General features: G+C 43.3%; 2 protein-coding genes across 3 annotated transcripts; both read left to right on the forward strand.

Moving 5' to 3' along the window:
* The first annotated feature begins 4,445 nt into the window (after positions 1-4,445).
* pih1d1 (PIH1 domain containing 1) lies at positions 4,446-10,919 on the forward strand. 2 transcript variants are annotated; one of them, XM_034539382.1, is made up of 11 exons: positions 4,446-4,990; positions 6,002-6,084; positions 6,619-6,676; positions 6,807-6,995; positions 8,096-8,157; positions 8,484-8,565; positions 8,651-8,747; positions 9,336-9,362; positions 9,493-9,571; positions 10,404-10,547; positions 10,819-10,919. In XM_034539382.1, exons 2-11 carry the CDS (start codon positions 6,004-6,006, stop codon positions 10,852-10,854), a joined length of 855 nt encoding a protein of 284 aa, XP_034395273.1. In that variant the 5' UTR covers positions 4,446-4,990; positions 6,002-6,003; the 3' UTR covers positions 10,855-10,919. The 2 variants fall into 2 exon arrangements, with proteins under 2 accessions (XP_034395273.1, XP_034395274.1); XM_034539383.1 differs by lacking the exon at positions 4,446-4,990 and adding an exon at positions 5,004-5,529.
* A 5,377-nt stretch (positions 10,920-16,296) lies between these two features.
* On the forward strand, positions 16,297-20,121 carry tnnt1 (troponin T type 1 (skeletal, slow)). Its single transcript, XM_034539384.1, has 13 exons — positions 16,297-16,391; positions 16,498-16,505; positions 16,593-16,646; positions 16,918-16,935; positions 17,601-17,622; positions 17,719-17,779; positions 17,939-18,055; positions 18,229-18,306; positions 18,407-18,520; positions 18,612-18,721; positions 18,807-18,897; positions 19,865-19,905; positions 20,010-20,121. The coding sequence occupies exons 1-13, from the start codon at positions 16,366-16,368 to the stop codon at positions 20,053-20,055; spliced, it is 786 nt and encodes a 261-aa protein (XP_034395275.1). The 5' UTR covers positions 16,297-16,365; the 3' UTR covers positions 20,056-20,121.
* The last annotated feature ends 869 nt before the right edge of the window (positions 20,122-20,990 follow it).

The following is a 20,990-nucleotide window of genomic DNA, read 5'->3' on the forward strand; positions in this document are numbered from 1 at the left end:
GTTTGAAGAGAAAACGAGACGCTCCAGGTAAACGTGTGAACCGGGGCCACTGCTATCTGATGGAGTGTCTTTTCTGATATTAGAAATATTGAAATGATGTACATAGCAGCTTTCAGATATGCATACAGCGTGAAATTGCTTGACAAATAAAGTCCTTCTCAATTGATGTTGCTCATGTATTTTGACTATTTTTTGTATTATCATTAAAGATAACTACAGGGATTGTGGCTACAAATACTGAAGCGTTTGAATTTTATGAAAATGTTTTTCAGGTCCGGCCTTGCAGTTCTTTGAGCAGATTGAACAGCTGCCTATATTGGATCGCTAAAGTGACAATAGAGTGTGATGAATGCATCTATAATTCACAAACTTTCCTCCAGTCAAAAATTATAAAACAAACCTGACCTCACATGTAGTTTATTTAATGTTTTTGTAACGGTTTTAAGTTTGCGCACCTATTTGGTTTTAAATCAAAAGGAGTTGGATGGAGAGGAATAAATGTACCGCTGCTGTAGAGGCATATACATGCAGTACAATACAAATAAAAAAGACACTTGATTTTGTATAAATCAGACACATATCAAGCATAAAGAACATACAGCAGAGCTTCAACAAAAGAGAAAAGAAAGCCCAGTCGTCCCCAAACCAGCCCAAGTTCATATTTATTACCTACAAAATACTGACTCAGACTGGTGGCCAGTGCTATAATAATAATAATAATAATAATACTTTGATTTTATATAGCGCTTTTCTAAAGACGCTTTACATAGGGCAGAGACAAACAGAACAAAAATAAATAAATAGAAAGACAAGGATCAAATAAAACAAACAAACATAAATGTATGTTAGATTGTAAATAAGGTAGAAAATCAAACAAAAACTGTCCCAGGCGGAAGGGAATCTGTTGTGGAAACACTGGTTCACAGGGGGCGTGTCCGATACAGACGGGGTGGAGTTACTTCAGCGGTGCATATCATGGAGATGATAAAGGGGCGGTGTCAGAAAACAGAGGGGGCGTGACTACGCGTCGGTTTTTGGCGCCCTGTAAACGAGAACGTGCTGGTTAATCAGTTAACAGTTTGGAGATGATTTATTATTATTATTATTATTATTATTATTATTATTAGAGTTATACATCATCATAATGACACTGTCAGTTAGTTTAATAAGGAAAACTACTTGGTTGAGTGTCTGCTGGTCACCGATGTGTGTCATCTTATTTCTGCAGCTTGGGCCATCATTTTAGGTTACCATAAAATTGTACTCACCAAAGCAAATGCAGCAAAGTGGAAACACTGCAATATCCCGTAACCAAAATAAAGATGGGGCCAGAAACAAGAGAGGTCAGACAGCTTGTTGTAAACAAGCTCTTGCGTAAGTCCCTAAGTTACATTATCATCGGGGGAAAGTGTAAGTCCAAACAAAGGACGTCTGCGATGAGGAGGCTGACACAGAGTTTTAACAGTAATAACCGCCATGGTTGTCAGACTGCATTCCGTGTACATGATTGTATCAAAGCTCTGGAGATCATCTCAGGGAGGAAAAAAAAGAAGGTAAAGTCAGTGCCTGCAGTCAAATGAAAAGACACATGTTTAATCTTGTAGACATGAAGTGGTGTTTGCAGCCAGATGGATTACAAGCCCAGGGGTATTCAGCAGGGACACAAAGCCAGAAAAAAAGAAAAGAAAAAGACATAGAGACAACATTTTGTCACACGATCAAATTAAGCTGATCCAGGTTAAAGACATTCACTCTTTCAGTCATAATTATGGATGTCCAAAACTCCATTTGCCCTATACTGCCAGTGAGCTCTGACAATATTTAGCTCAGGTGCTGCATGCCCTGCCCAGAGGACAAGTGATGAAACAATAAAGAGTCATGAAAACAATAATGTGATTGTGATAAAACGGGGTGTTTAGGTTCCCCCCCTGGCCCCTGACAGATCCATGCTGTGGTGCAGCAGCAGCAGCAGACTGCAGATGTGGGCCAGCTGTTGGCCCTCTGATCTGACAACGTTAACACATCGCAATGTGTTCTTCCATCAACATGAGGTTTGAGTCGCCTCAGTGAATATTGCTGTTTTTCAACCAGTAGTTGAGCCCAACCACACACCACCTGAGATACATCGCCTCCTAGACCTTCACTGACAGCACTAGCTAAAGCACAAGACCCCTCAATATTATAGCACCATTGAGTAATCTGATATTCCATTTGGCATAACAAAACACAGTGTCAGATAAATAAAACATGCCTCCCACTGAATCACTATCAATCACGTGATGGAATACAGAACCCCAACATTACTTAAATACATTCCTGTGTTGGGGCTCTTCCTCAAGTCAAGGATGTGAGTTGTTCTGTCCCAAGGCTCCAAGACTCTTTATCGTGTCACTTGATAGATAGGTCTGCCAGTCCTCTCCGGCTCCGTGGCTGTCCAAACCAGTGCTCGCCAAGAGAGCCACTATGCGAGCATCGGAAAGGAAATGGCGAAAATCCAAACACGCCAGCGACCTGCTTGCCTATCAATCTCTTCTCTCCTCCTTCTCTGCGTCTATCTCTGCAGCCAAAAGTCTGTTCTACCAATCCAAAATCGAATCATCTTTGTCTAACCCCAAAAAGCTCTTCTCTATTTTTTCCAACCTCCTTGACCCCCCTGGTCCCCCCCTCCCTCCACCCTTCTACCAAGCCACTTTGTTGACTACTTTACAAAAAAGATAGACGACATACGCTCCTCATTTACTAATCCATCTTCCTCAACTACACCTCCAGTAACTTCATCTTCTTCCCCCTCGTTTTCCTCTTTTATCCCCCTGTCTCCCAATCAAGTTCTTACCTTGGTAACCTCTGCCCGCCCAACCACCTGCCCCCTTGACCCCATCCTGTCTCACATTCTCCAGTCTATTGCTCCTGACCTTCTTCCCTTTCTCACCCATCTTATTAACACCTCCCTCTCAACCGGCTGTTTCCCTAACTCTCTGAAGAAGGCAAGAGTCAACCCTCTCCTGAAGAAACCCACTCTCGACCCATCTGAAGTCAATAACTACAGACCTGTCTCTCTCGTCCCCTTCTTTTCCAAAACTCTAGAGCGAGCTATCTTCAACCAAGTCTCCTCCTTCCTCCACAGTAACAACCTTCTAGACCCCCACCAGTCTGGATTCAAGGCAGGCCACTCAACAGAAACTGCCCTCCTTGCTGTCTCTGAGCAGCTTCACACTGCTAGAGCAGCCTCTCTCTCCTCTGTCCTTATCCTTCTAGACCTTTCCGCTGCCTTTGACACAGTGAACCACCAGATCCTTATTTCCTCCCTCCCGGACCTGGGTATCTCAGGCACCGCACTCTCACTCTTCTCATCCTACCTCAACGACCGCACTTACAGGGTAACCTGGAGAGGATCTGTGTCTGAGCCTTGTCCTCTGACTACTGGGGTCCCTCAGGGCTCAGTCCTTGGTCCTCTTCTCTTCTCTCTCTACACCAACTCTCTTGGCTCTGTCATTCGCTCGCATGGCTTCTCCTACCATAGCTACGCTGATGACACCCAACTGATCCTCTTGTTTCCCCAATCTGAAACACAGGTAGCAGCACGAATCTCTGCCTGTCTCGACAGTCAACTCTCCCTGACTGCCAACATTACCGCAATAACACACTCCTGTAGGTACATGCTGTACAACATCAGGAGAATACGACCCCTTCTCACTCAGAAGGCGGCACAGGTCCTGGTCCAGGCTCTGGTCATCTCACGGCTAGACTATTACAACTCCCTCCTGGCAGGTCTACCTGCTAATGTCATTCGACCTCTACAGCTCATCCAGAATGCAGCTGCTCGACTGGTCTTCAACCTCCCGAAATCCGCTTAAAAACATTGGTACTTGCGTAACGTGCTGCGAACAGATCGGGTCCGGTCTACATCCAGGACATGGTCAAACCGTACACCCCAGCTCGTTCACTTCACTCGGCTTCTGCCAATCGGCTTGTAGCTCCTTCACTTCGAGCTAAACACTCAACAAAGTCACGACTGTTTGCTGTCCTGGCTCCTCATTGGTGGAACGAGCTCCCCATTGACATCAGGACAGCAGAAAGTCTCTACATCTTCCGTCGCAAACTAAAAACATACACACTTTGTAGTTTAACACTTTAGTAGCACTTAAATGGCTCTTACTGATAGCACTTTGTAGTTTAACGTTATTGAAGAAATTGTACTTGCTTGATTCTTGTTGTTCTGAGTTTGGACTCATGGTTTAATGCACTTATTGTAAGTCGCTTTGGATAAAAGCGTCAGCTAAATGACATGTAATGTAATAGCGCTTTTATTTTTTAAGGTCCCGTACCGGAAGTGTTGTTGCCACGTTCGAACACCGGTGTTCCGGTTTAACAGGCGACCCTGTTAACTGGCGACTTTCGGCCGACTGTAGTACAGTACCAACAAAATAAAAAGATAGAACAAAAGTTACATTTACGAGATTCGAACTCGTAAAGTGCTGCAAAATACATGAGTAAGATCCCCGACTTTCAACTGTTTTACCACCCAATGATACGAGTTCGAATCCCGTAAATGTAACTTTTGTTCTATCTTTTTATTTTGTTGGTACTGTACTACAGAATTCTTTTACGTGACACGTTTGCACAAAAGAAGCTTCAAAGTCGATTATGTGTTATTTGTAACAATTTTATTTCAAAGGAAGAGCAAGGTGGTAACTTCCTGTTTCAACATATACAGAGCAAGCGACGTTTCAACTCGAGTGGACTTTCTCTCAAAAGACTCGACAACGGTTTGTTTAGACCAGACACTGTATACGAGAAGGTTTGACATTGAATTGATGAATTCAACAATACGGCATTCGCGAGGACAGCTACGTGTTCTCTCGCTATTCGTAACTACGACAACAACAGACGCATTCGGCGGAAAGTCGCCAGTTAACAGGGTCTCCTGTTAAACCGTAACACCGGCGCGAGCACGTCTCGCGGCAGTAAGCGCAGCACGGAAGAGAGAAAGGTAAACACACTTTTGATGTATACAAGTGACACACAGCAAAGAGTGAAATTATTTAATACAGGAACAAAATAACGAGGTCAATCGGCTCGTATGCACTGGTAGTGAGCTTAAAGTGACTCAAGTGTCCGTTGAGTTGCTAGTTGCTAGCCTCGGTAGCTGTTGACGACTTTCCCTAACGTAAACTAACACGGTGTTTCGGTTTATCAGGCGACCCCTGGGTCAAAGCCTTCTCATTTAACTTAACTAACCTAGCTAGGTTAGTAGTCTCTGATCAAAACAACCTTGCTTGGGGTCCTTTCTCAATATGCGCTCGCTATTAGCTAAAGGAAACGAGTCCACTCGCGTTTGTAACGTCGCTCGTTGTTTATGTGTTGAATTCATTGTGCAAAAAATATGACATTTGGCTGCGCCATTTACGAGGACAACTAACGTTAGCTTACGTGGTATCTTCCTATATCCAACAGTTGTCGTAACTACGACAACCACAGACGCGTTGAAAGTCTCCAGTTAACACGGTCACTTGATTAACCGAAACACCGGTCAGTGAGCTAACGTTAGTATCCACGAGTTCCAAATATTCTATTGAGCCCAATGAGGGCTAATATGTAATGTAGGTTCTACGAGACACATATAACAAAGCCAAAGCTCTTTATCCACCTGTTTATGCTAATATAATTGTAAGAAATATAACTTTTTGCCGTTCATTGCGTATTTTCGCACATCCATGTTGCAGAGAAACCAAAAAACATTAAAAACGAACCTATTATGATTATGGAGGTTGCCCTGTTTTTAATTATAGTTTGTACGGTATTCGTTAATATCACGCCAATCGTATACAAAGAAGAGAGGGGAAGTTACACTGGACAAAGTAAATAGTACTTTGAACAGTACTTTTGTAGAGAACGTTTCACCTTTGCGTGTTAAATCAAAGTCAAGAAAAGTGACTTCTTTTTATACATGAAAATCAGTCAATCAGTGAATTGCTCAATTTCAACTGTTGTTTGCCTGTAGCCATGACGACGGACTCCTCACTCCTCAACTCCGAGCTGGAGTTACAGCAGCAAGAGGAGCTGTATCAGCAGCTGCTGCTGCAGGTAATATTGCTTTCTTTGAGTGAACTTGAGACTAAGAACATTTTTGCCCGCCGGTGACAGTTACACAATGGCAAATGGTAAAAGAAAAGTAGAGGCCAGTCATACAGTTGCTGTCTATCCCTCAGAAGTTTATCAACAACAAGCCAGTTGGGTTTGACCAGCTGTGTGGAGCTGAGCAAGGGTTTGTGCCTTTGACTTCAATTTTTATTTTTTTAAGAGGAGCAATGTGTCTTTTGTCATTGATGTGCTCTCCTGAAGGTTTCTTCCCTTTTTCCCCCATGAAAGGTTTTTTTCTGGGTTTTCTTTGGGAGTTTTTCCTGATCCGATGTGAGGTCCTGGGACAGGGATGTCGAATGTGTACAGATTGTAAAGCCCTCTGAGGCAAATTTGTGATTTTGGGCTAAACAAAATAAACTGAATTGAATTGAAATACTTTTGTCTGACCAGTTTAAAATCATTTTGTTGTCTTCTGCTGCCTTCCAATGCACACTCATGACATTCAAGCTAATAACTATACGTGCGTTGTCTGTTTAGACGATGGGAAAGATACCAACTGAAAATCCAGACTCCAAAGTAATTCGACCACAACCTGGTAAGTAGCCCCACAGTACAAGTTATATCGCAATCTTCGACTTTGGCAGAGAGTGCCACAGTTTGTTCACGGACACGATTTATTGTGCACGCGTTTGTTTGTTTTTCTCGCTCTCGCCCCCCCCTCTCAGGCATGTGTGTGAAGACTCTCTCGGAGCCAGGCCATCAGAAGATCTTCGTCAACATCTGCCAGTCAAACTCGGTCCCGCTGCCTCCAGAGATCTCCAGAGAGGAGCTTGTGGAGCTGCTCCAATCGGAGGATCCCAGCGGCTACAGAGTTCCCATGAGCCTCGGCGAGCCACACACAGAAGTGGACAACAGTAAGTGACCGAGGCCAAAGAAGCTGTTTTGCTCTTCGTTGTTGTATCGACTTAATTCGTCGTTCGCCTGTCGCTCCTATTCATGATTTAAAATAGCTAACGGTCTCTGTGATTGGGAGGTTGCCTCCACGCGGATCTCAACAGCGAGCAGCTAACAGCTACCACCCATTCATTGCCCCTCCCTCCCGGCCTCTCTATAATTATTTTTGTTTATTGCTACCACAAATGCTCCGAATCGTCTGTGAAGAACTGTTGCAGTTATGACTGGAAGTGTTATGTTCATCAACAGTCATTGTACTGTCATGCAATACAACTTTGACCTGTTCTTACAAGAACCTGCGTGCAGGCAGCGTTTCTTTTAAACCAAGGAACTTTTAAGTTCTAGCCCACGCAGCAGAAAATCCTTCAGAGAATCAAAGCAATGCCTAAATGTATCGACAAAATCATTGTCACAGCAACAAAAATAACCCCACATAAATTACAGAGGGAGTTTTGCACGTTTGTAATGTTAACAGCAACTTTCATGGTGGTTGACAGCAATAAATAAACATCCTCATACTCGGGGTTAGAGGAAAGTCAAGTGGCAACGCCTCGCTACTTTTTGTTGAGACCCGCGGGTTCAAACATTCAGTCATGTCGGTGAACTCCTGGCACAGGATGTGGTGCAGTCATGTGTCGACATATTCCTCAGTGGGCGCGGTGATCTCCGGCATCGCCACATCTCAGAGGCCGCTGCACGACAATAGGCGAGGAGAACTCGCCGAGCAAACTTCCAGTGACGGATGTCAGAGATGATGTTCGCCAGCAAGTTCAGGCCAAATTGTTCCTGCCAACTTCCTGTTTCCTTTCCAAGACTTGCGTAGACCAAGTGGAATGTAAACTCTCGTCACACCTCGGCGAGAGGATTTCTTTTACATCCAATGTCGATCCGTCGCCCAAATCTGGTTTTGAATTCACACACTGTGTTTTAGACAGCTGGAGCTCCGAGGTTTATCTTTTGTGTTGCTTCCCATATATTTCCAAGTATGGTGCTCGCAGAAGCTAAGGGAGAAGTTAACCGTTCCCCGTGCGAATTCACATGTCTTTCTCCTCCGTTTCAGACTCTCAGGGTTGCACAGCGTATGATGTGGTCGTCAACCAGGAGTTCTTCCAGCAGTGCCAGGTGTGTGTGTGTGTGTGTGTGTGTGCGTGTGCGTGTGCGTGTGCGTGTGTGTGTGTGTGTGTGTGTGTGGTCTTGTTGCGTTATCCATTCAGTGTAGCGGTCTTAATGTGTCATTATTACTAAAAGGAAGCGGATAATGTGAGGATGTTTGTGTTTATAGTGCCTATATGTGTTTGATTTTAGAGTTTGTTGATGTTGTGTAATGTATTTAAAATGTGTGGTTATTAGGGGTGCAGGATATGGATTTATTTCCAGCCGATACAGATAACCGATAATAATCCGATAATGTCCTATAACAAGGTGACAAGTATGTTTGTGTTTTGCAGGAGGATCCCTTGTTCCAGCAGTTTGTTATTTTGGTGTCTTTGGAGGGTTTGGAGAACAAATACAATCTGGAGCTAAGTAGAGGTGTGTGTGTGTGTGTGTGTGTGTGTGTGTGTGTGTGTGTGGCAGATGTGAAGCAGATGTTGAGATATTTGTGTGCGTGTCTCAGACTGGAAGGTGTTGAAGAACAGAAAGTTCCTGGGTTCCGTCAGCGAGCAGAACATTCGGACGAAGAGCAGGCCGGTGATTCAAGAGCTGCAGCCTCCGTACGTCCCTCGGTCTCAGTGTCTGTCTGGATAGGCTGGTGCACACAAACATGACCTCTTGCAGGGTTCTGTTTGTATGCCTCTGCGTTGGCCATAATTCAAGAATCCCAACGCTAATGGTTACAGTTTCACTCAAATGTCTGACAGGAGGAAGTGATGACATTTTGGACAGAGACGGATGTAAACTGCAACTTGACTTGTTGGCGTAGGCGTACAACCAAAAGGCCGCAAGTCGAGTTTCTATCATGCCACCTGGATAAAAACAAACAAAAATGCATGCGGGTTGACATCTGTTGACACAAGGACACAGTAGTCAACCTTTTCAAATATGAAAATGTAAATCAGATGCACACATTCCGTCGGAAACAGACGAGTTTCATCTTGTAGTTTCTTCATAAAATGACCTTTAATCCGCAACAACTGATGAAACTGGTTGTTATTTAATAAGACAACGCTTGCCAGTGAAGACTATAGAGATATTTTAGCTATATAATGCAATAAGTGTATTCACTAAAGGGACCAAAACGTGTACATTTATGCTCAGTATCAGACACTCACATCTCCCTCGTGCTGTTCGTTTCCTTGCAGGGAGGATTCCACTGCTACGGCCAAAAGGTAAACCTTCTTCCTATTTTCATGTTCTACATTTAAATGTAAAGTCACAGCAACTTGCCATATAACATCTTGTCTGTCTTGTTCTCGGGGCTCCTTGTTTCTCGTTCTTGTGCTCTCCGTGTCTGTCCAGACCAGAGTTCACGCTGCTCATAGAGCCCCCTGCTGGTGAACCTGAGTACCTCATTGCAGAAATACAGCTACCCGGAGTGGTGAGACAATGCACACATACATGTACACACTCTTGTCTCTCCCCCTGTTCTCTCTTCTTTCTTCCCTCCCTTCCGCCTTTCTTCTGGAGCATTTAAACCATACAAGAGGGGAAGATTAGGGAGAAGTGAGAGAGTGACCGGTCGGTTAGTGGGGGATTTACAGATCCAGGGTCGGGGGGGGGGGGGGGGGGGGGGGGGGGGGGAGCACCTAGAAGTGACTAGTTGGTTGTGAATGGTCTCAATTTTGCTTTTGTAAAATGACAGGAAGGAGTTGCATTTCTCAGCTGGAGGAGTGAGAGCGATTATCCAAGGGTTGATGAAGTCTATTTATTGTGGAGAGGAGGACCGTGGGGTTGGCGGAACCGGAGTGGATGATACCGGAGTAGTAGGTGGATCATGCAGTGTTGAGAGCCAGTTTGTCTTGCTGTATGTACTCCTTGTAAGCCAGGTGTGTACTGTGAGGCCGGTTTTGTTGGAGAGTCGCTCGAGTCTGCGTTTCTGGGAGTTCAGCTGTGACAAAACATGAAACATTGTAAACATGAGTTTATGGTCTCAATCTCTAGTTTCAAGTCTTCTTCATTACAGCATGATGTTCATTTAGTAAATTATGATCCAGTTTAGAGTCAAACAGAACATAAAGCAGGGCATGTTTTAGGGCGGGGTTACCTTGTGATCAACAGGTCGCTACCAGAGCCGTATACGTCTGTCACTCCTCCCCAGGCCAACACATGGTCCCTTCCATTCACTGATTGCAAAAAAAGCAAGATGTTGATGGCCGAAATGCTCAACTCGAGGTTTGTCGCCTAGTGATATGAACGTGTCTCCCGTGCAGCCATCGGCTCGCTCTCTGGTCCTGGACGTCGGAGAGGACCGCCTGACGTTGACAGCTAGGCCTTCGCTCTTCCATCTCGACGTCTTCCACGCCTTCCTCGTTGACCAGGAGAACAGCGTGGCACAGTACAACAACAGCACTCAGGTGCACACACACACAGAGAGTACATACTGCTGACAGACGAACTTGATGCTGCAGGTCGTAAAGCTGGTGGTTATGCAACAAGCAGTTGGAAGAGAATCAAAATATAATAATACATATAAAAATAATATCCAAACTATCAATTTTTAACACATTAGAAAACTGAACGGGTCAGTAAGACAAATAGCAACTCTAAAGTCAACAAACATAATTCACACACACACATATTATGTCTCTTACACACTAAACTTTGCTCCTGTTGTCTCTTTCCTAGGTCCTTACAGTCACGATGCCAGTGGTGTCCTCGTGAAACTGAGGAAGTCCTGTTATTTAATATGATGCTGTGATAATAAAAGTTTTTTCTTTTTTTCTTAAGTCACATTTCTCTGTGTTATTTGATTCACGACTTAAATCCCCAATTGGAAAAGCAGTCAAATCCAAATATGAGCTTGCTTTGATGTGTTAATGATAACATATGAAGTAAAAAAGGATCTGACCACAAATCAAAATCCCTGTCCATGCTAGTTATTTACATTCCCTCAGTGACAGTTGGAGATTTCCCCTCGACCAGTTGGCCACTGAGAGCTCTGCTGAAGCCCTACTGAACCTCAGATACTGGAGCTGTGTGGGGGGGGGTCCACAACCAGATTTTTCAAAAGCCACAGCCTTCAGCAGCCAGAATCACCAGAGTTAGGCCATGAGTTAGTCAGAGGACCTCGAGTTACGGTTTGTCCCGGTGGACTCGGTGGTCAAGACAGAAGACTCAACCAAGTCCAAAGTCCTGTCAAATCTGATTCTACGGCACAGAGCCGGTTACCCTGGTCGGAACTGGCCAGTTTGCGTTCGGGGTGATTGCAAACTGTCAGATTTCAGATTTGGCTGGTTTTGTGGCCTTGAAGCTAGTCTTGGTTAAATGTTGTGTAACAGTTACCCTGGAGAGGCTGGAAGGAGATACGCGGTTCTACGTCACGGTTCTACAACGGTCACGGTTCTACAACGTCACGGTTCTACAACGTCACGGTTCTACAACGTCGCGGTTCTACAACGTTACGCTTCTACGTAAACATCTTTGGAGCTAACAAACCTCAGTTTGTAACAGTACCTGTTGTATGTGCTTGTTCAATGTGGCGCTCTTTCTGTGAACTGGAAAGCTCCCCTTTCATGGAGAAAAAAAATGAGTCACTTCTATTTTGGGATCTGCTCTGGTCATCCCTCAGCCGTCCCCATCCCTCACTTTTTTTTGTCTCACCCTTCACACTGTTGCTTTCCTTGTGCATATTTTAGAAACTTGTCTAATATTTTGTTTGCACAAGTTGGATAATACTTCTTTGGGGAATGCAGCTTGGTGACAGCATTGGCCCCATGGTAACTCTCGACAGCTTGACGGAGTAGCAGCGGGTGGTGGGGCTGAGCGAAGGGTCAGTTGGTCCGCATACATCTTCTGCTTCCTTGTTCCACTTCCTGTCTCCTCCTCTGGTCGCTCATCCCTCTCTCAGCGCTGTCTGACTCTTGTTCTCATCACCTACTCACCTCAGCTTGTCGGGTGTCACATTTAATGAATGAAAGTTTGACATTGTCTGATCAAATTGCCTGTCCTCTGTTGGCTGCCAGTTCTCCCCTTCCATGTTTCTCCCCTTTCCATCTGTCACACCCTCCCTCTTTATCATGTCATGCCCCTCTCCACCTGCTCTGTGGCAACACTCCCATTTGCCCAGTGAGGTCATCCCTCTGTTCTCCCTAATCCTGCGAGGTGCTCGTCTTTCTGCCTCCGCTTAATCCGCCTGTGGCCCCCAGCCCTGACCACACACACACACATCTGCACATTTGCGCACACAGACTCACAGTTATTCTTGTATGATATACTCGGACACTTGGTAAATCTCTCTGCATGCATACGCACATATTCATTGAGACAGCACACACACACACACACACACACACACACACACACACACACACACGCCCCTCCACCTCTCAATATAAAACACCCTTTGTTTGTACATTAGCCATTCTGTCTGTCCCTCTCTGTCTCTTGTGTCGGGTGATACCACACACCTTCATAAAGGTACGTCTGTCTGTCTGTCTGTCTGTCTGTCCGTCCGTCCATCTGTCCTTTAATATGTCATTTCTAGGTTTTGTTCTCATACTATGATTCATTTCACCATCATAGTGTACACTTTGTTTTAGGTTTTGGTCGTACTTTGAAAACTCTCCCTTGCTCCGGCATGAGAACCACCAGGCATTCAGCAAAAACACTCAAATCTAAACCCCTTCTGAGCATCCCCGAATGGACCACGGTGGAAGAATGTCTGATTAAAGTTCTGAGGATTTTAGAAATCTGTTCTTTACTTTTACTGCTCCACCAACACAATGGAGATGAATATAATTGATTTTGTATTAAACAGCACATTTCTCCCTGGCCCTGTTACTCTGAATAATCCAGAGACCTCCCTTGCAGCAGCCATTATACCATTATTTTTGGATTACCCAGAGTCTGCTGGACAGTGTCTGAAAAGAGACATTATTGGTGTTGTTTGTCAAATCAAATTGTTTGCCTGCTATTAGCAGCACTAAAATTACATTCACCGAAATCTATTGGTGGGTGTTGCCAAAATGTCAGCAAATAAAGCCAGCAATAGTCTGAATGATTAGATATCACAAGAAGCACTTTTTATTATAAATGTTGTTTTTTACGAGGAAGTGACAAATGAATGAATTCATGTTTTGTAATTTTTTCATACCGTATGCTGTTTTTTGTTCCCAAGTTACTATTTAAGTACATTGAGGCTTTACTTTTTGCAAACAACAGATAAACATTGACTTTAAATATCTGTGTTTGCATAGACATTTGGCTGCCTTATGTGAACCGTCACCTGTGTGTCTGTGTTAGCATAGCACGTACTTAGACTGACATGTGCAAGCCACACAGCACCTTTATTATGTAGGTATAGATATTGATATGCACTGTGGTCCAGCGTGCACCGGGTTATGGTCTCCTTCTGTTGCCCAGAAACAGAATGAGGTCTAAGACTCCTCTAACGAGGTTCCGACTTGGCTACCTGCATCACACCGTCTCCATAGTATTAGAGTATTAGCTCTAAACGCTCAAAAAGCATTCAGCCAATGGTCCAAATCACCACAGCACCGTTAGCTAGCTAGAATGTCCTTCTTTAGCTTCGAGCTAGCGGTCAAAGGTCTGAAAGCTAAGTAGGCTTTTGTGTGTTTGTTTGTGTCGAACATTTACAGTGGCTAGTTGAAGTCCTTTAAAATGGTGTCATGTATTTTTAATCTGTTAGAAAAGCTATTTGGGAAACTAGCTTTCATGTTGCTGGACATAGAAGTTGATTTGGAAATGACGTTGCTCGTTATTTTCTGCCTGCCACAACTATCGATTTCCATGTCACGCAACATAATGCTTTATTGCCAAATAGTCTTTCTAGGAGTAAAAAAAAGACATTACACAACTTAAGCTGACACTGATAGCTTACACTAGCCTCTCTTTAACACTAATGAGGTATTGTTACACACCCATTCTCTTTCACACATTGCCCTTGACTAAAATTAACCCTGCTAAGGACTGAGCCTGTTGTCTGTTGGAACTTGAATCCTCTCCAAATCCCCTGAGTCACTCAGCCCCTCCGCTCATTCATCCATCCGTCATTTCCCCCCTCCGCCCTTCTCTCCATCCATCACATACTTATTCATAGGTCTTACCTTCGCATACCTTTTGAGTTAGACCTTCCCTGTCCATTTAAGATTACACAGCCTTTGAGCAAGGCACTCGAGTGTATCTTACGAATGAAAAGGGCCTTTCCCATATACGTTGTGTCCCTTAAGCATATTGGTCTACGGTCAGTAGTAGATATAATAAGATAGACCTGTTGTATCATAACTATGCTATGTTGCTTCCTTAAAGAAATAGTCAAACATTTTGGAAAGACACTTCTTTTTTGTCTGCACGTTTAACCTACAACACATTTTTGAGTTACTGTGTTGCCCCGTAAGCTCCGAACTGGTTAGCAAACAGTATTATTATCACATCCAACCGTTGTGAAGCAACATTATTATTAATTTTGTGTTGTGTTTCTGTCACTCACTTTTAGCTCTGATTTTGGTCTCCCCCAACTCCAGAGGACAATATATAGCTTGTTAGCTGGTAAACGGTATCCCTATGTTTACCAGTAGTCGCTAACTGTTTCTGCCGAGTGAGCAGATACAGTGGGTTTATCAGAGCCTTTTTTTTTGAGAGAGCAGTAACAAAACTGTAAAGTTGCAGACTGGACAGATAACTCACTATAAAGCTCTGTAGAGTGGATTCAGATGATAATTATGTTGGTTCATCGCTGTGAGACCCCTTTCACATTGTCATTTGTTACATTGGTAACATAAAATATTTTCATATTTTTTATACTTAAAAAAAACAACGTACAAAAAGAATTAAATAAAAAATAATATTTCTGGAGTGTGTTTAGACAGAACCTGGCTGTTTCTCAAAGATTTTAATTGATTTTATTTTGCTGATGCTTGATAATGAAAAGAAACTTTGGAACAAGTAAAACAAAGGCTGGAGTCGGTCGCTCTCTCTCTCCTTATATACAGAAACAGATAGTTGATCAATAACAGCACAGGGAAGATTGGAGACTTGGTGTCCGGCTATGCCGAGCTGCTGGGTCTGGCATGGCAATGGATATGACAGCAGAGAGGACAGAGACAAATCCAAGCGCACAGTCACCAGGCATCTGTAAAGTCCTCCCGATGTCAGACGGAGAGAGAGAGTGGAGGAGAAGATGCGAGGGCCCGACGGTGTGTAGGGGGATACAATGAAGGAATTGGGATGGAATTGGGATGTCAGAAGAAGGCTCTCTTTGTTTGAAATCTAATTTGAACAGAACCGGCCTCTTTCGAGCTGTTTGAGGCGAGAAGCACCAAGACAGAGGGAGGAAGGGTGAGTGAGGACAAAAGGGGAGAGAGAGGTGGTGGGGGTGGCGTAAATCTCGAAAGTGAGAGAAACTCTATCCGCCCTGGTCTTGCTGTGTTTAACCCATGTCGCATTCTCACCTGTTGCCGCTTCGTCAATCTCCCTGCGTGCCCTGCCAGGAAGGTGTCACTCAGCACACAGGACCCTCTGTGTCTGTGCGTGGTCTTACGCCAGGACAATGGCAGCTCAGAGGGACAATTTATAGCCAAAACCATGCCGGTGTCCATTGTGTCTCTCTCTCTGCTTATCTGTGTGTTATTCTGTCTCCAAAGTGATTAATCAGAGGAGAGCACAGAACTGTGGCCAACGGTGATTTAGCGATGATGACTCACTCGCGTACTTATGCACAGCCGAGTCTGCGTTTACGTCAGTATTTTAAAGACACCTGATATGGTATTAAATGTTTTTTAATCCAGGTATCCAATATCTTTTTTTATATCCATTTATTATGTGACACTTCATCCTGACACAACAACATCTACATTTGGATGGAAACCTGGCTATGGATGTATTGTAATTTACCTGGTGGTGGAGAAGGAAGAACAATCAAAGCTTAACTGAACTCATTAGAATTCATCCTCTGGGCACCACGGATGTCTTTGCCAAATAGCAATCAATCCAAAAAGCCAAACTTGCATGTTTTGAGTCTAAAAACAGTCTAAACCCATTCCATTATCCATTAATTCACCATATGGTATTCTCCACTTGCTTTATTTCATGTTTATTTTGACTCATCTGAATGTTTCTTCTGATCGGTCTCTTGTACTTGAGATGGTTCCATTCTTCTGATTCATTGATCTTCTTGATTTAATTGCCATTTGTTTCTCCTACTTGCAGCCAGCCATGTCCGATGTAGAAGAGGAGTACGAGTGAGTACGCCGTCCATCCCGCATTTGTTTATTTCAGCATTTGTTCATCCTTGTGATGTTGTCTGACAGATATATGCTTCTCTGTTCCTCTTCCTCATCTATCCAGGGATCAGGGTAAGTTTAGTATCTGTATTTGTGGCACTATTTGTTTTTTTATATACTGTATATATATTTTATTTCTCTGGGTCTCCTTTCTCCTAGAGGCTGAAGAGGAGCAGGAGGAGGAGCCTGAGCTGGCAGAGGAGGATGAAGGAGGTAAGGTCAAGAAGACTCCCAGAATGCAATGCAGACATACAGTACAGCTGCCTGTCGATGCAAACAGATGTAAACAGTAAGACGGACTAAAAGGGTTGTGATGAGGATCATAACATGTCTTACAATAGATACATATGACTTTCCTTGTTATCTAAAAGAACCGAACAATCGACCCCTCTCTTCTCTTTTGGTTAGTGCTGTACTAACTCTGACCTTTCAACTTCCCCTCTGCTCTCCCATTGGCTGACACGGTGCTGGTTCGGGCTATCAGAGCAGCAGGAGTACCACGGTACGGTGACAGCATGCCGATCATCACTCACACTTTTAGACACATGAGTAGCCTGAAACTCAATATAGGTGGAAGTTGTATCCATATATATGTATTTTGTTGTTAAAGAGACATTTATTTGCACGTGAATTTGAATCTCACTGACGAGCTATTTATATTTCACTTTCGCCCCGGAGGAAAGTGAGAAATGGTAGACGTGTGGTTCCTTAGAGGGGTTATGGTCCCAATTTTCTCCTCAAACTCCTCATTGGCTTATTCAGAATATTATTATTAGAATTTTTTTTTATACCTCAAATTAATTATCTAACATGTAAATTAGTTAGATTACATGTAACATGTAATCTAACATTAAAAAATCTGTACCTTCCAGTAATCACACCTTCATATTTAGAGGCTAGTCCTAATAAAAAATGAGAGCGTGACCATGGATTTGTAAGGAAAGGGTTTTGGTCATATACAAATGATGTCCTTGCGCTTTTCTTTTACTATAACTAATAAAAAAAAACTTGATTGCCTTTTTTTCTCACATGCTTGCTGTGCTTTCCGTTAAGTAATTTATTAACAACTTTCCGATTTTCAAATGGTCCTAGCACATGTTTAGGGGAAACCTTTTTATTTACTCTTCTGAATCTTTTTTTGCTTGTCTCTCTCTCTTTCATCAACAGAGGAGGAGCGCCCCAAACCCAAGTACGTTCACATCATGTTTTATTGTGTTCGATTGCAGTGGTTCTTTTTTCCCCCTCAATCTTATTTGAATTTTTTCTCATTCTCTTTCTTCCTCAGACCCATGGTGCCTCAACTTGCTGCTCCAAAGATCCCCGAGGGGGACCGGGTGGACTTTGATGTAAGTCGTGAAAAGGGGATCAGTTCCCTTTACTTAATGATTTTATTGATTTTATCCAGATATTTTCAACGTGTTCCAGACATCCATGAGTTTAACATGATGGAGGCACAATAATCAGTTGAGCCACACTGAGTTCTGAACGCTCCCTTTTCCCACCAGGACATCCACAGAAAGCGCATGGAGAAGGACTTACTGGAGCTGCATACTCTGATCGACGTCCACTTCGATCAAAGGAAGAAGGACGAGGAGGAGCTCATCGGCCTCAAGGACCGAATTGTAAGTTTTACTCCAGGGCCCTTTCCGACCATATTTGTTTCAATCTCCAATTAGAGAAAAGGCAAATCCCCTCTGTGATTTGATATCATTTTTATTTTTAATCCAAATGTTGCTTCATGTTTAATAAATTGCGCTTAAACGTTTTATGGCTTCTTCGCTTTGCTTTTCATCAGGAGCGTCGTCGTTCAGAGAGAGCTGAGATCCAGAGGGTGAGAGCGGAGAAGGAGAAGGACCGACAGAACAGGATTGCGGTAACACACACACACACCACACACACACACACAGCTGCACTTACTATACAATCTACACGTTTTTTCTTGCTCCCTCGACCCTCCAATCTTCGTCTTTCAGTTGGATCGTCACAGAAGAGAGGAGGATGAGGCCAAGAAGAAGGCGGAAGATGAATTCAAGAAGAAGAAAGTGCTGTCTGGCATTGGAGCAAACTTTGGAGGCTTCCTGGCCAAGGTCTGCTCTTCCTCTTTCTCTTTAGAGCTCATGATACCAGTGTTGATGATGAGGATGAGGTTTGACTGGGTGTGTGTGTGTTATCCTGCAGACAGAGACGAGGAAGGGCAAGCGTCTGACGGGCAGAGAGATCAAGAGGAAGACTCTGGGTGAGAGACGGCAGCAGCTCAGCATGGACAGCATGAGGGAGGACGCGCTCAAGTGAGTCTCCCCTCGGTGCGCCGCGGTGGAAGTGAACTCGACCGGAGGCCGAATGCTTTCTAAATGTGCTCTCTGCGTCCCCAAGGCAACAGGCCCAGGAGATGTGGAACTGCATCTACCAGCTGGAGTCTGAGAAGTTCGACTTCATAGAGTACATGAAGCACCAGAAATACGAGGTACCGCCGTTTAGCTGGGCCCCAGTTACTAGTGCACGATTGTTCCTATACACAAAGCACACACACACATACACTATTAAGATCTGTATATTTGACAGCAATGTCAAAGCAATGTGTTCAAATGTTCAATGTCAATCAAAATAAAGCCAATAGAAGTAGGTTGCAGCATTTGAGATCCATGTCTTTGACAAGCACGCTTCTTTTCTTTGTCGTGGAATCTTGGTTTTATGCCAAAAGAATAAATAGATTAGTAAATAAAAGACTGTAATGATACATATTGTAATTCTACTGACTGTTAATATTTATGTTAGGGCTTATATACTATATAATAGGTGTTTCTTTTGGGAGACAAATGTTGCCGGTGGTTCTGAGGTGTGTATGAAAGGATTTGGTTGCAAATGTGCATTTTGGATGTTAGATTAAATAACTTCGGTATTTTTCAACCCTAGTTTCCTACGATTTTGTGTGAAAGTGATGGATGGGGACAAAAATTCTTGAAATTATTCCAAGTATTGAGTGAGAGCGCTGCAGACACAATGTAAACGCTCGGGACAACTCCTCACCGCCAATGTACATCCACTCAAAGTGCTGGTTATTGGAGTTATTATATATTATAAGTGTCTGACCACATTATAGAAAGGACCCGACAGAGAAATAATAATACGTTTTTTCTTCATCTTTTGCTTGATCGTTATTGTTTCTATCCAAGTATCAGGGAGAAGTCTCAGTGAAATCTCTCATCTTGCATTCTCGTCGCCGGTGGTCGCTTTTGAGAAAATAGGGTTGAAAAATACCAAAGTGACTCGTTAACTTATATTCTAAACTGCAAAGAATAGTCAAAGAGTTTGAAAACGTAAACTCCAATGCACTAAAACTTTTTAAAAGTATTTAATTGATCATGATAATAACCCCAACGATTTTAATTTCTCTATGTTACCTCTAATTTCCTTTTGTTCGCCTCCTGCAGATCATTGTGCTGCTCAACAGAATCCAACACGCTCAGAAATTGTGAGTACTTACTTTTATACAAAATATGGTACGTCTGCGGTCTATCTGTTCCTGTAATCCTTGTCGCATCCTTTCTCACTTTCCTCCTTCCTCCTCTCTCACAGTAAAAAGATCCACGGCAAAGGGAAGGTGGGCGGTCGCTGGAAGTAAAAGGGGGCGGGGCAAAGAAGAAAAAGAGAAAACACATTAATAACAAGACAGGGGAGGCGGTGCAGGAATGGAGGATTCACACGTTTCCCTCTCCGTGGTCTTCTGGTGCCAGAGCCGCACTGTAGGCCTTTTCCTGTGTGTGTGTGTGTGTGTGTGTGTGTGTATGTGTGTGCGTGCGTGCGTGTGTGTCTGTGTGTGTCTGTGAAAGATATCTGATGCTTCTTGATAATAAAGTGACGCACACCCCGTTTGGAGTTGTTGTGTGGATCACAACCCCAAAATCTGTCTGTTTTTTTTTTGGCTGCTGTACTCGGGTTTAGGTATATTATGTAATGGCATCCAGGAACTGTTTTGAATTTTAGGCAGTTATGACCCAATTTTATAGCAAAAGCCATAGTGTTCTTGAAGAAACCATTAAGAAAAACGTTTAAAAAAAAGACGATTTCCGGCTCACATGCTTAGAGGAAAGCAAGTCTGTATTAAATGTCTTCCTTTAGGCCTGGATTTACTCTGGCATCAAGTGTTTCCACCTGTAAAACGTGATTGAACTCATTCCAACAATCATTATTTTTATGTGCTGCCAGACAATGTTTTGATGTAAGAGAACACACATGGTGCGGTTTCTATTGCATTTTTGAGAACAGAGGCTTATTAGGGCCATTGTGGGTAAAGACAGAAGAAGAAAAAACAAGCCTTTCCGAGAAAGAACTTCTCGGAGATCAAAGTAGTAAATGTACGAGAACAAGATGGCCTCTGAGTGAGGAGATGGTCCTGAGAGATACATACACGTGTTTGCTTTCATGTTTTTTCTCTGTTCGTTAAGAACATAAATAAATATTGATATATTTCGCACTCAGTGGCTCACGTTACTGCAGTGTTTAGCCATGTGGTTCCTTGACAAAACATTTAAAAACAGTGTTTTTCTCGTAGATCTG

The sequence above is a fragment of the Cyclopterus lumpus genome, chromosome 8 (genome assembly GCF_009769545.1).
Source record: "Cyclopterus lumpus isolate fCycLum1 chromosome 8, fCycLum1.pri, whole genome shotgun sequence".
NCBI classification, from domain to species: domain Eukaryota; kingdom Metazoa; phylum Chordata; class Actinopteri; order Perciformes; family Cyclopteridae; genus Cyclopterus; species Cyclopterus lumpus.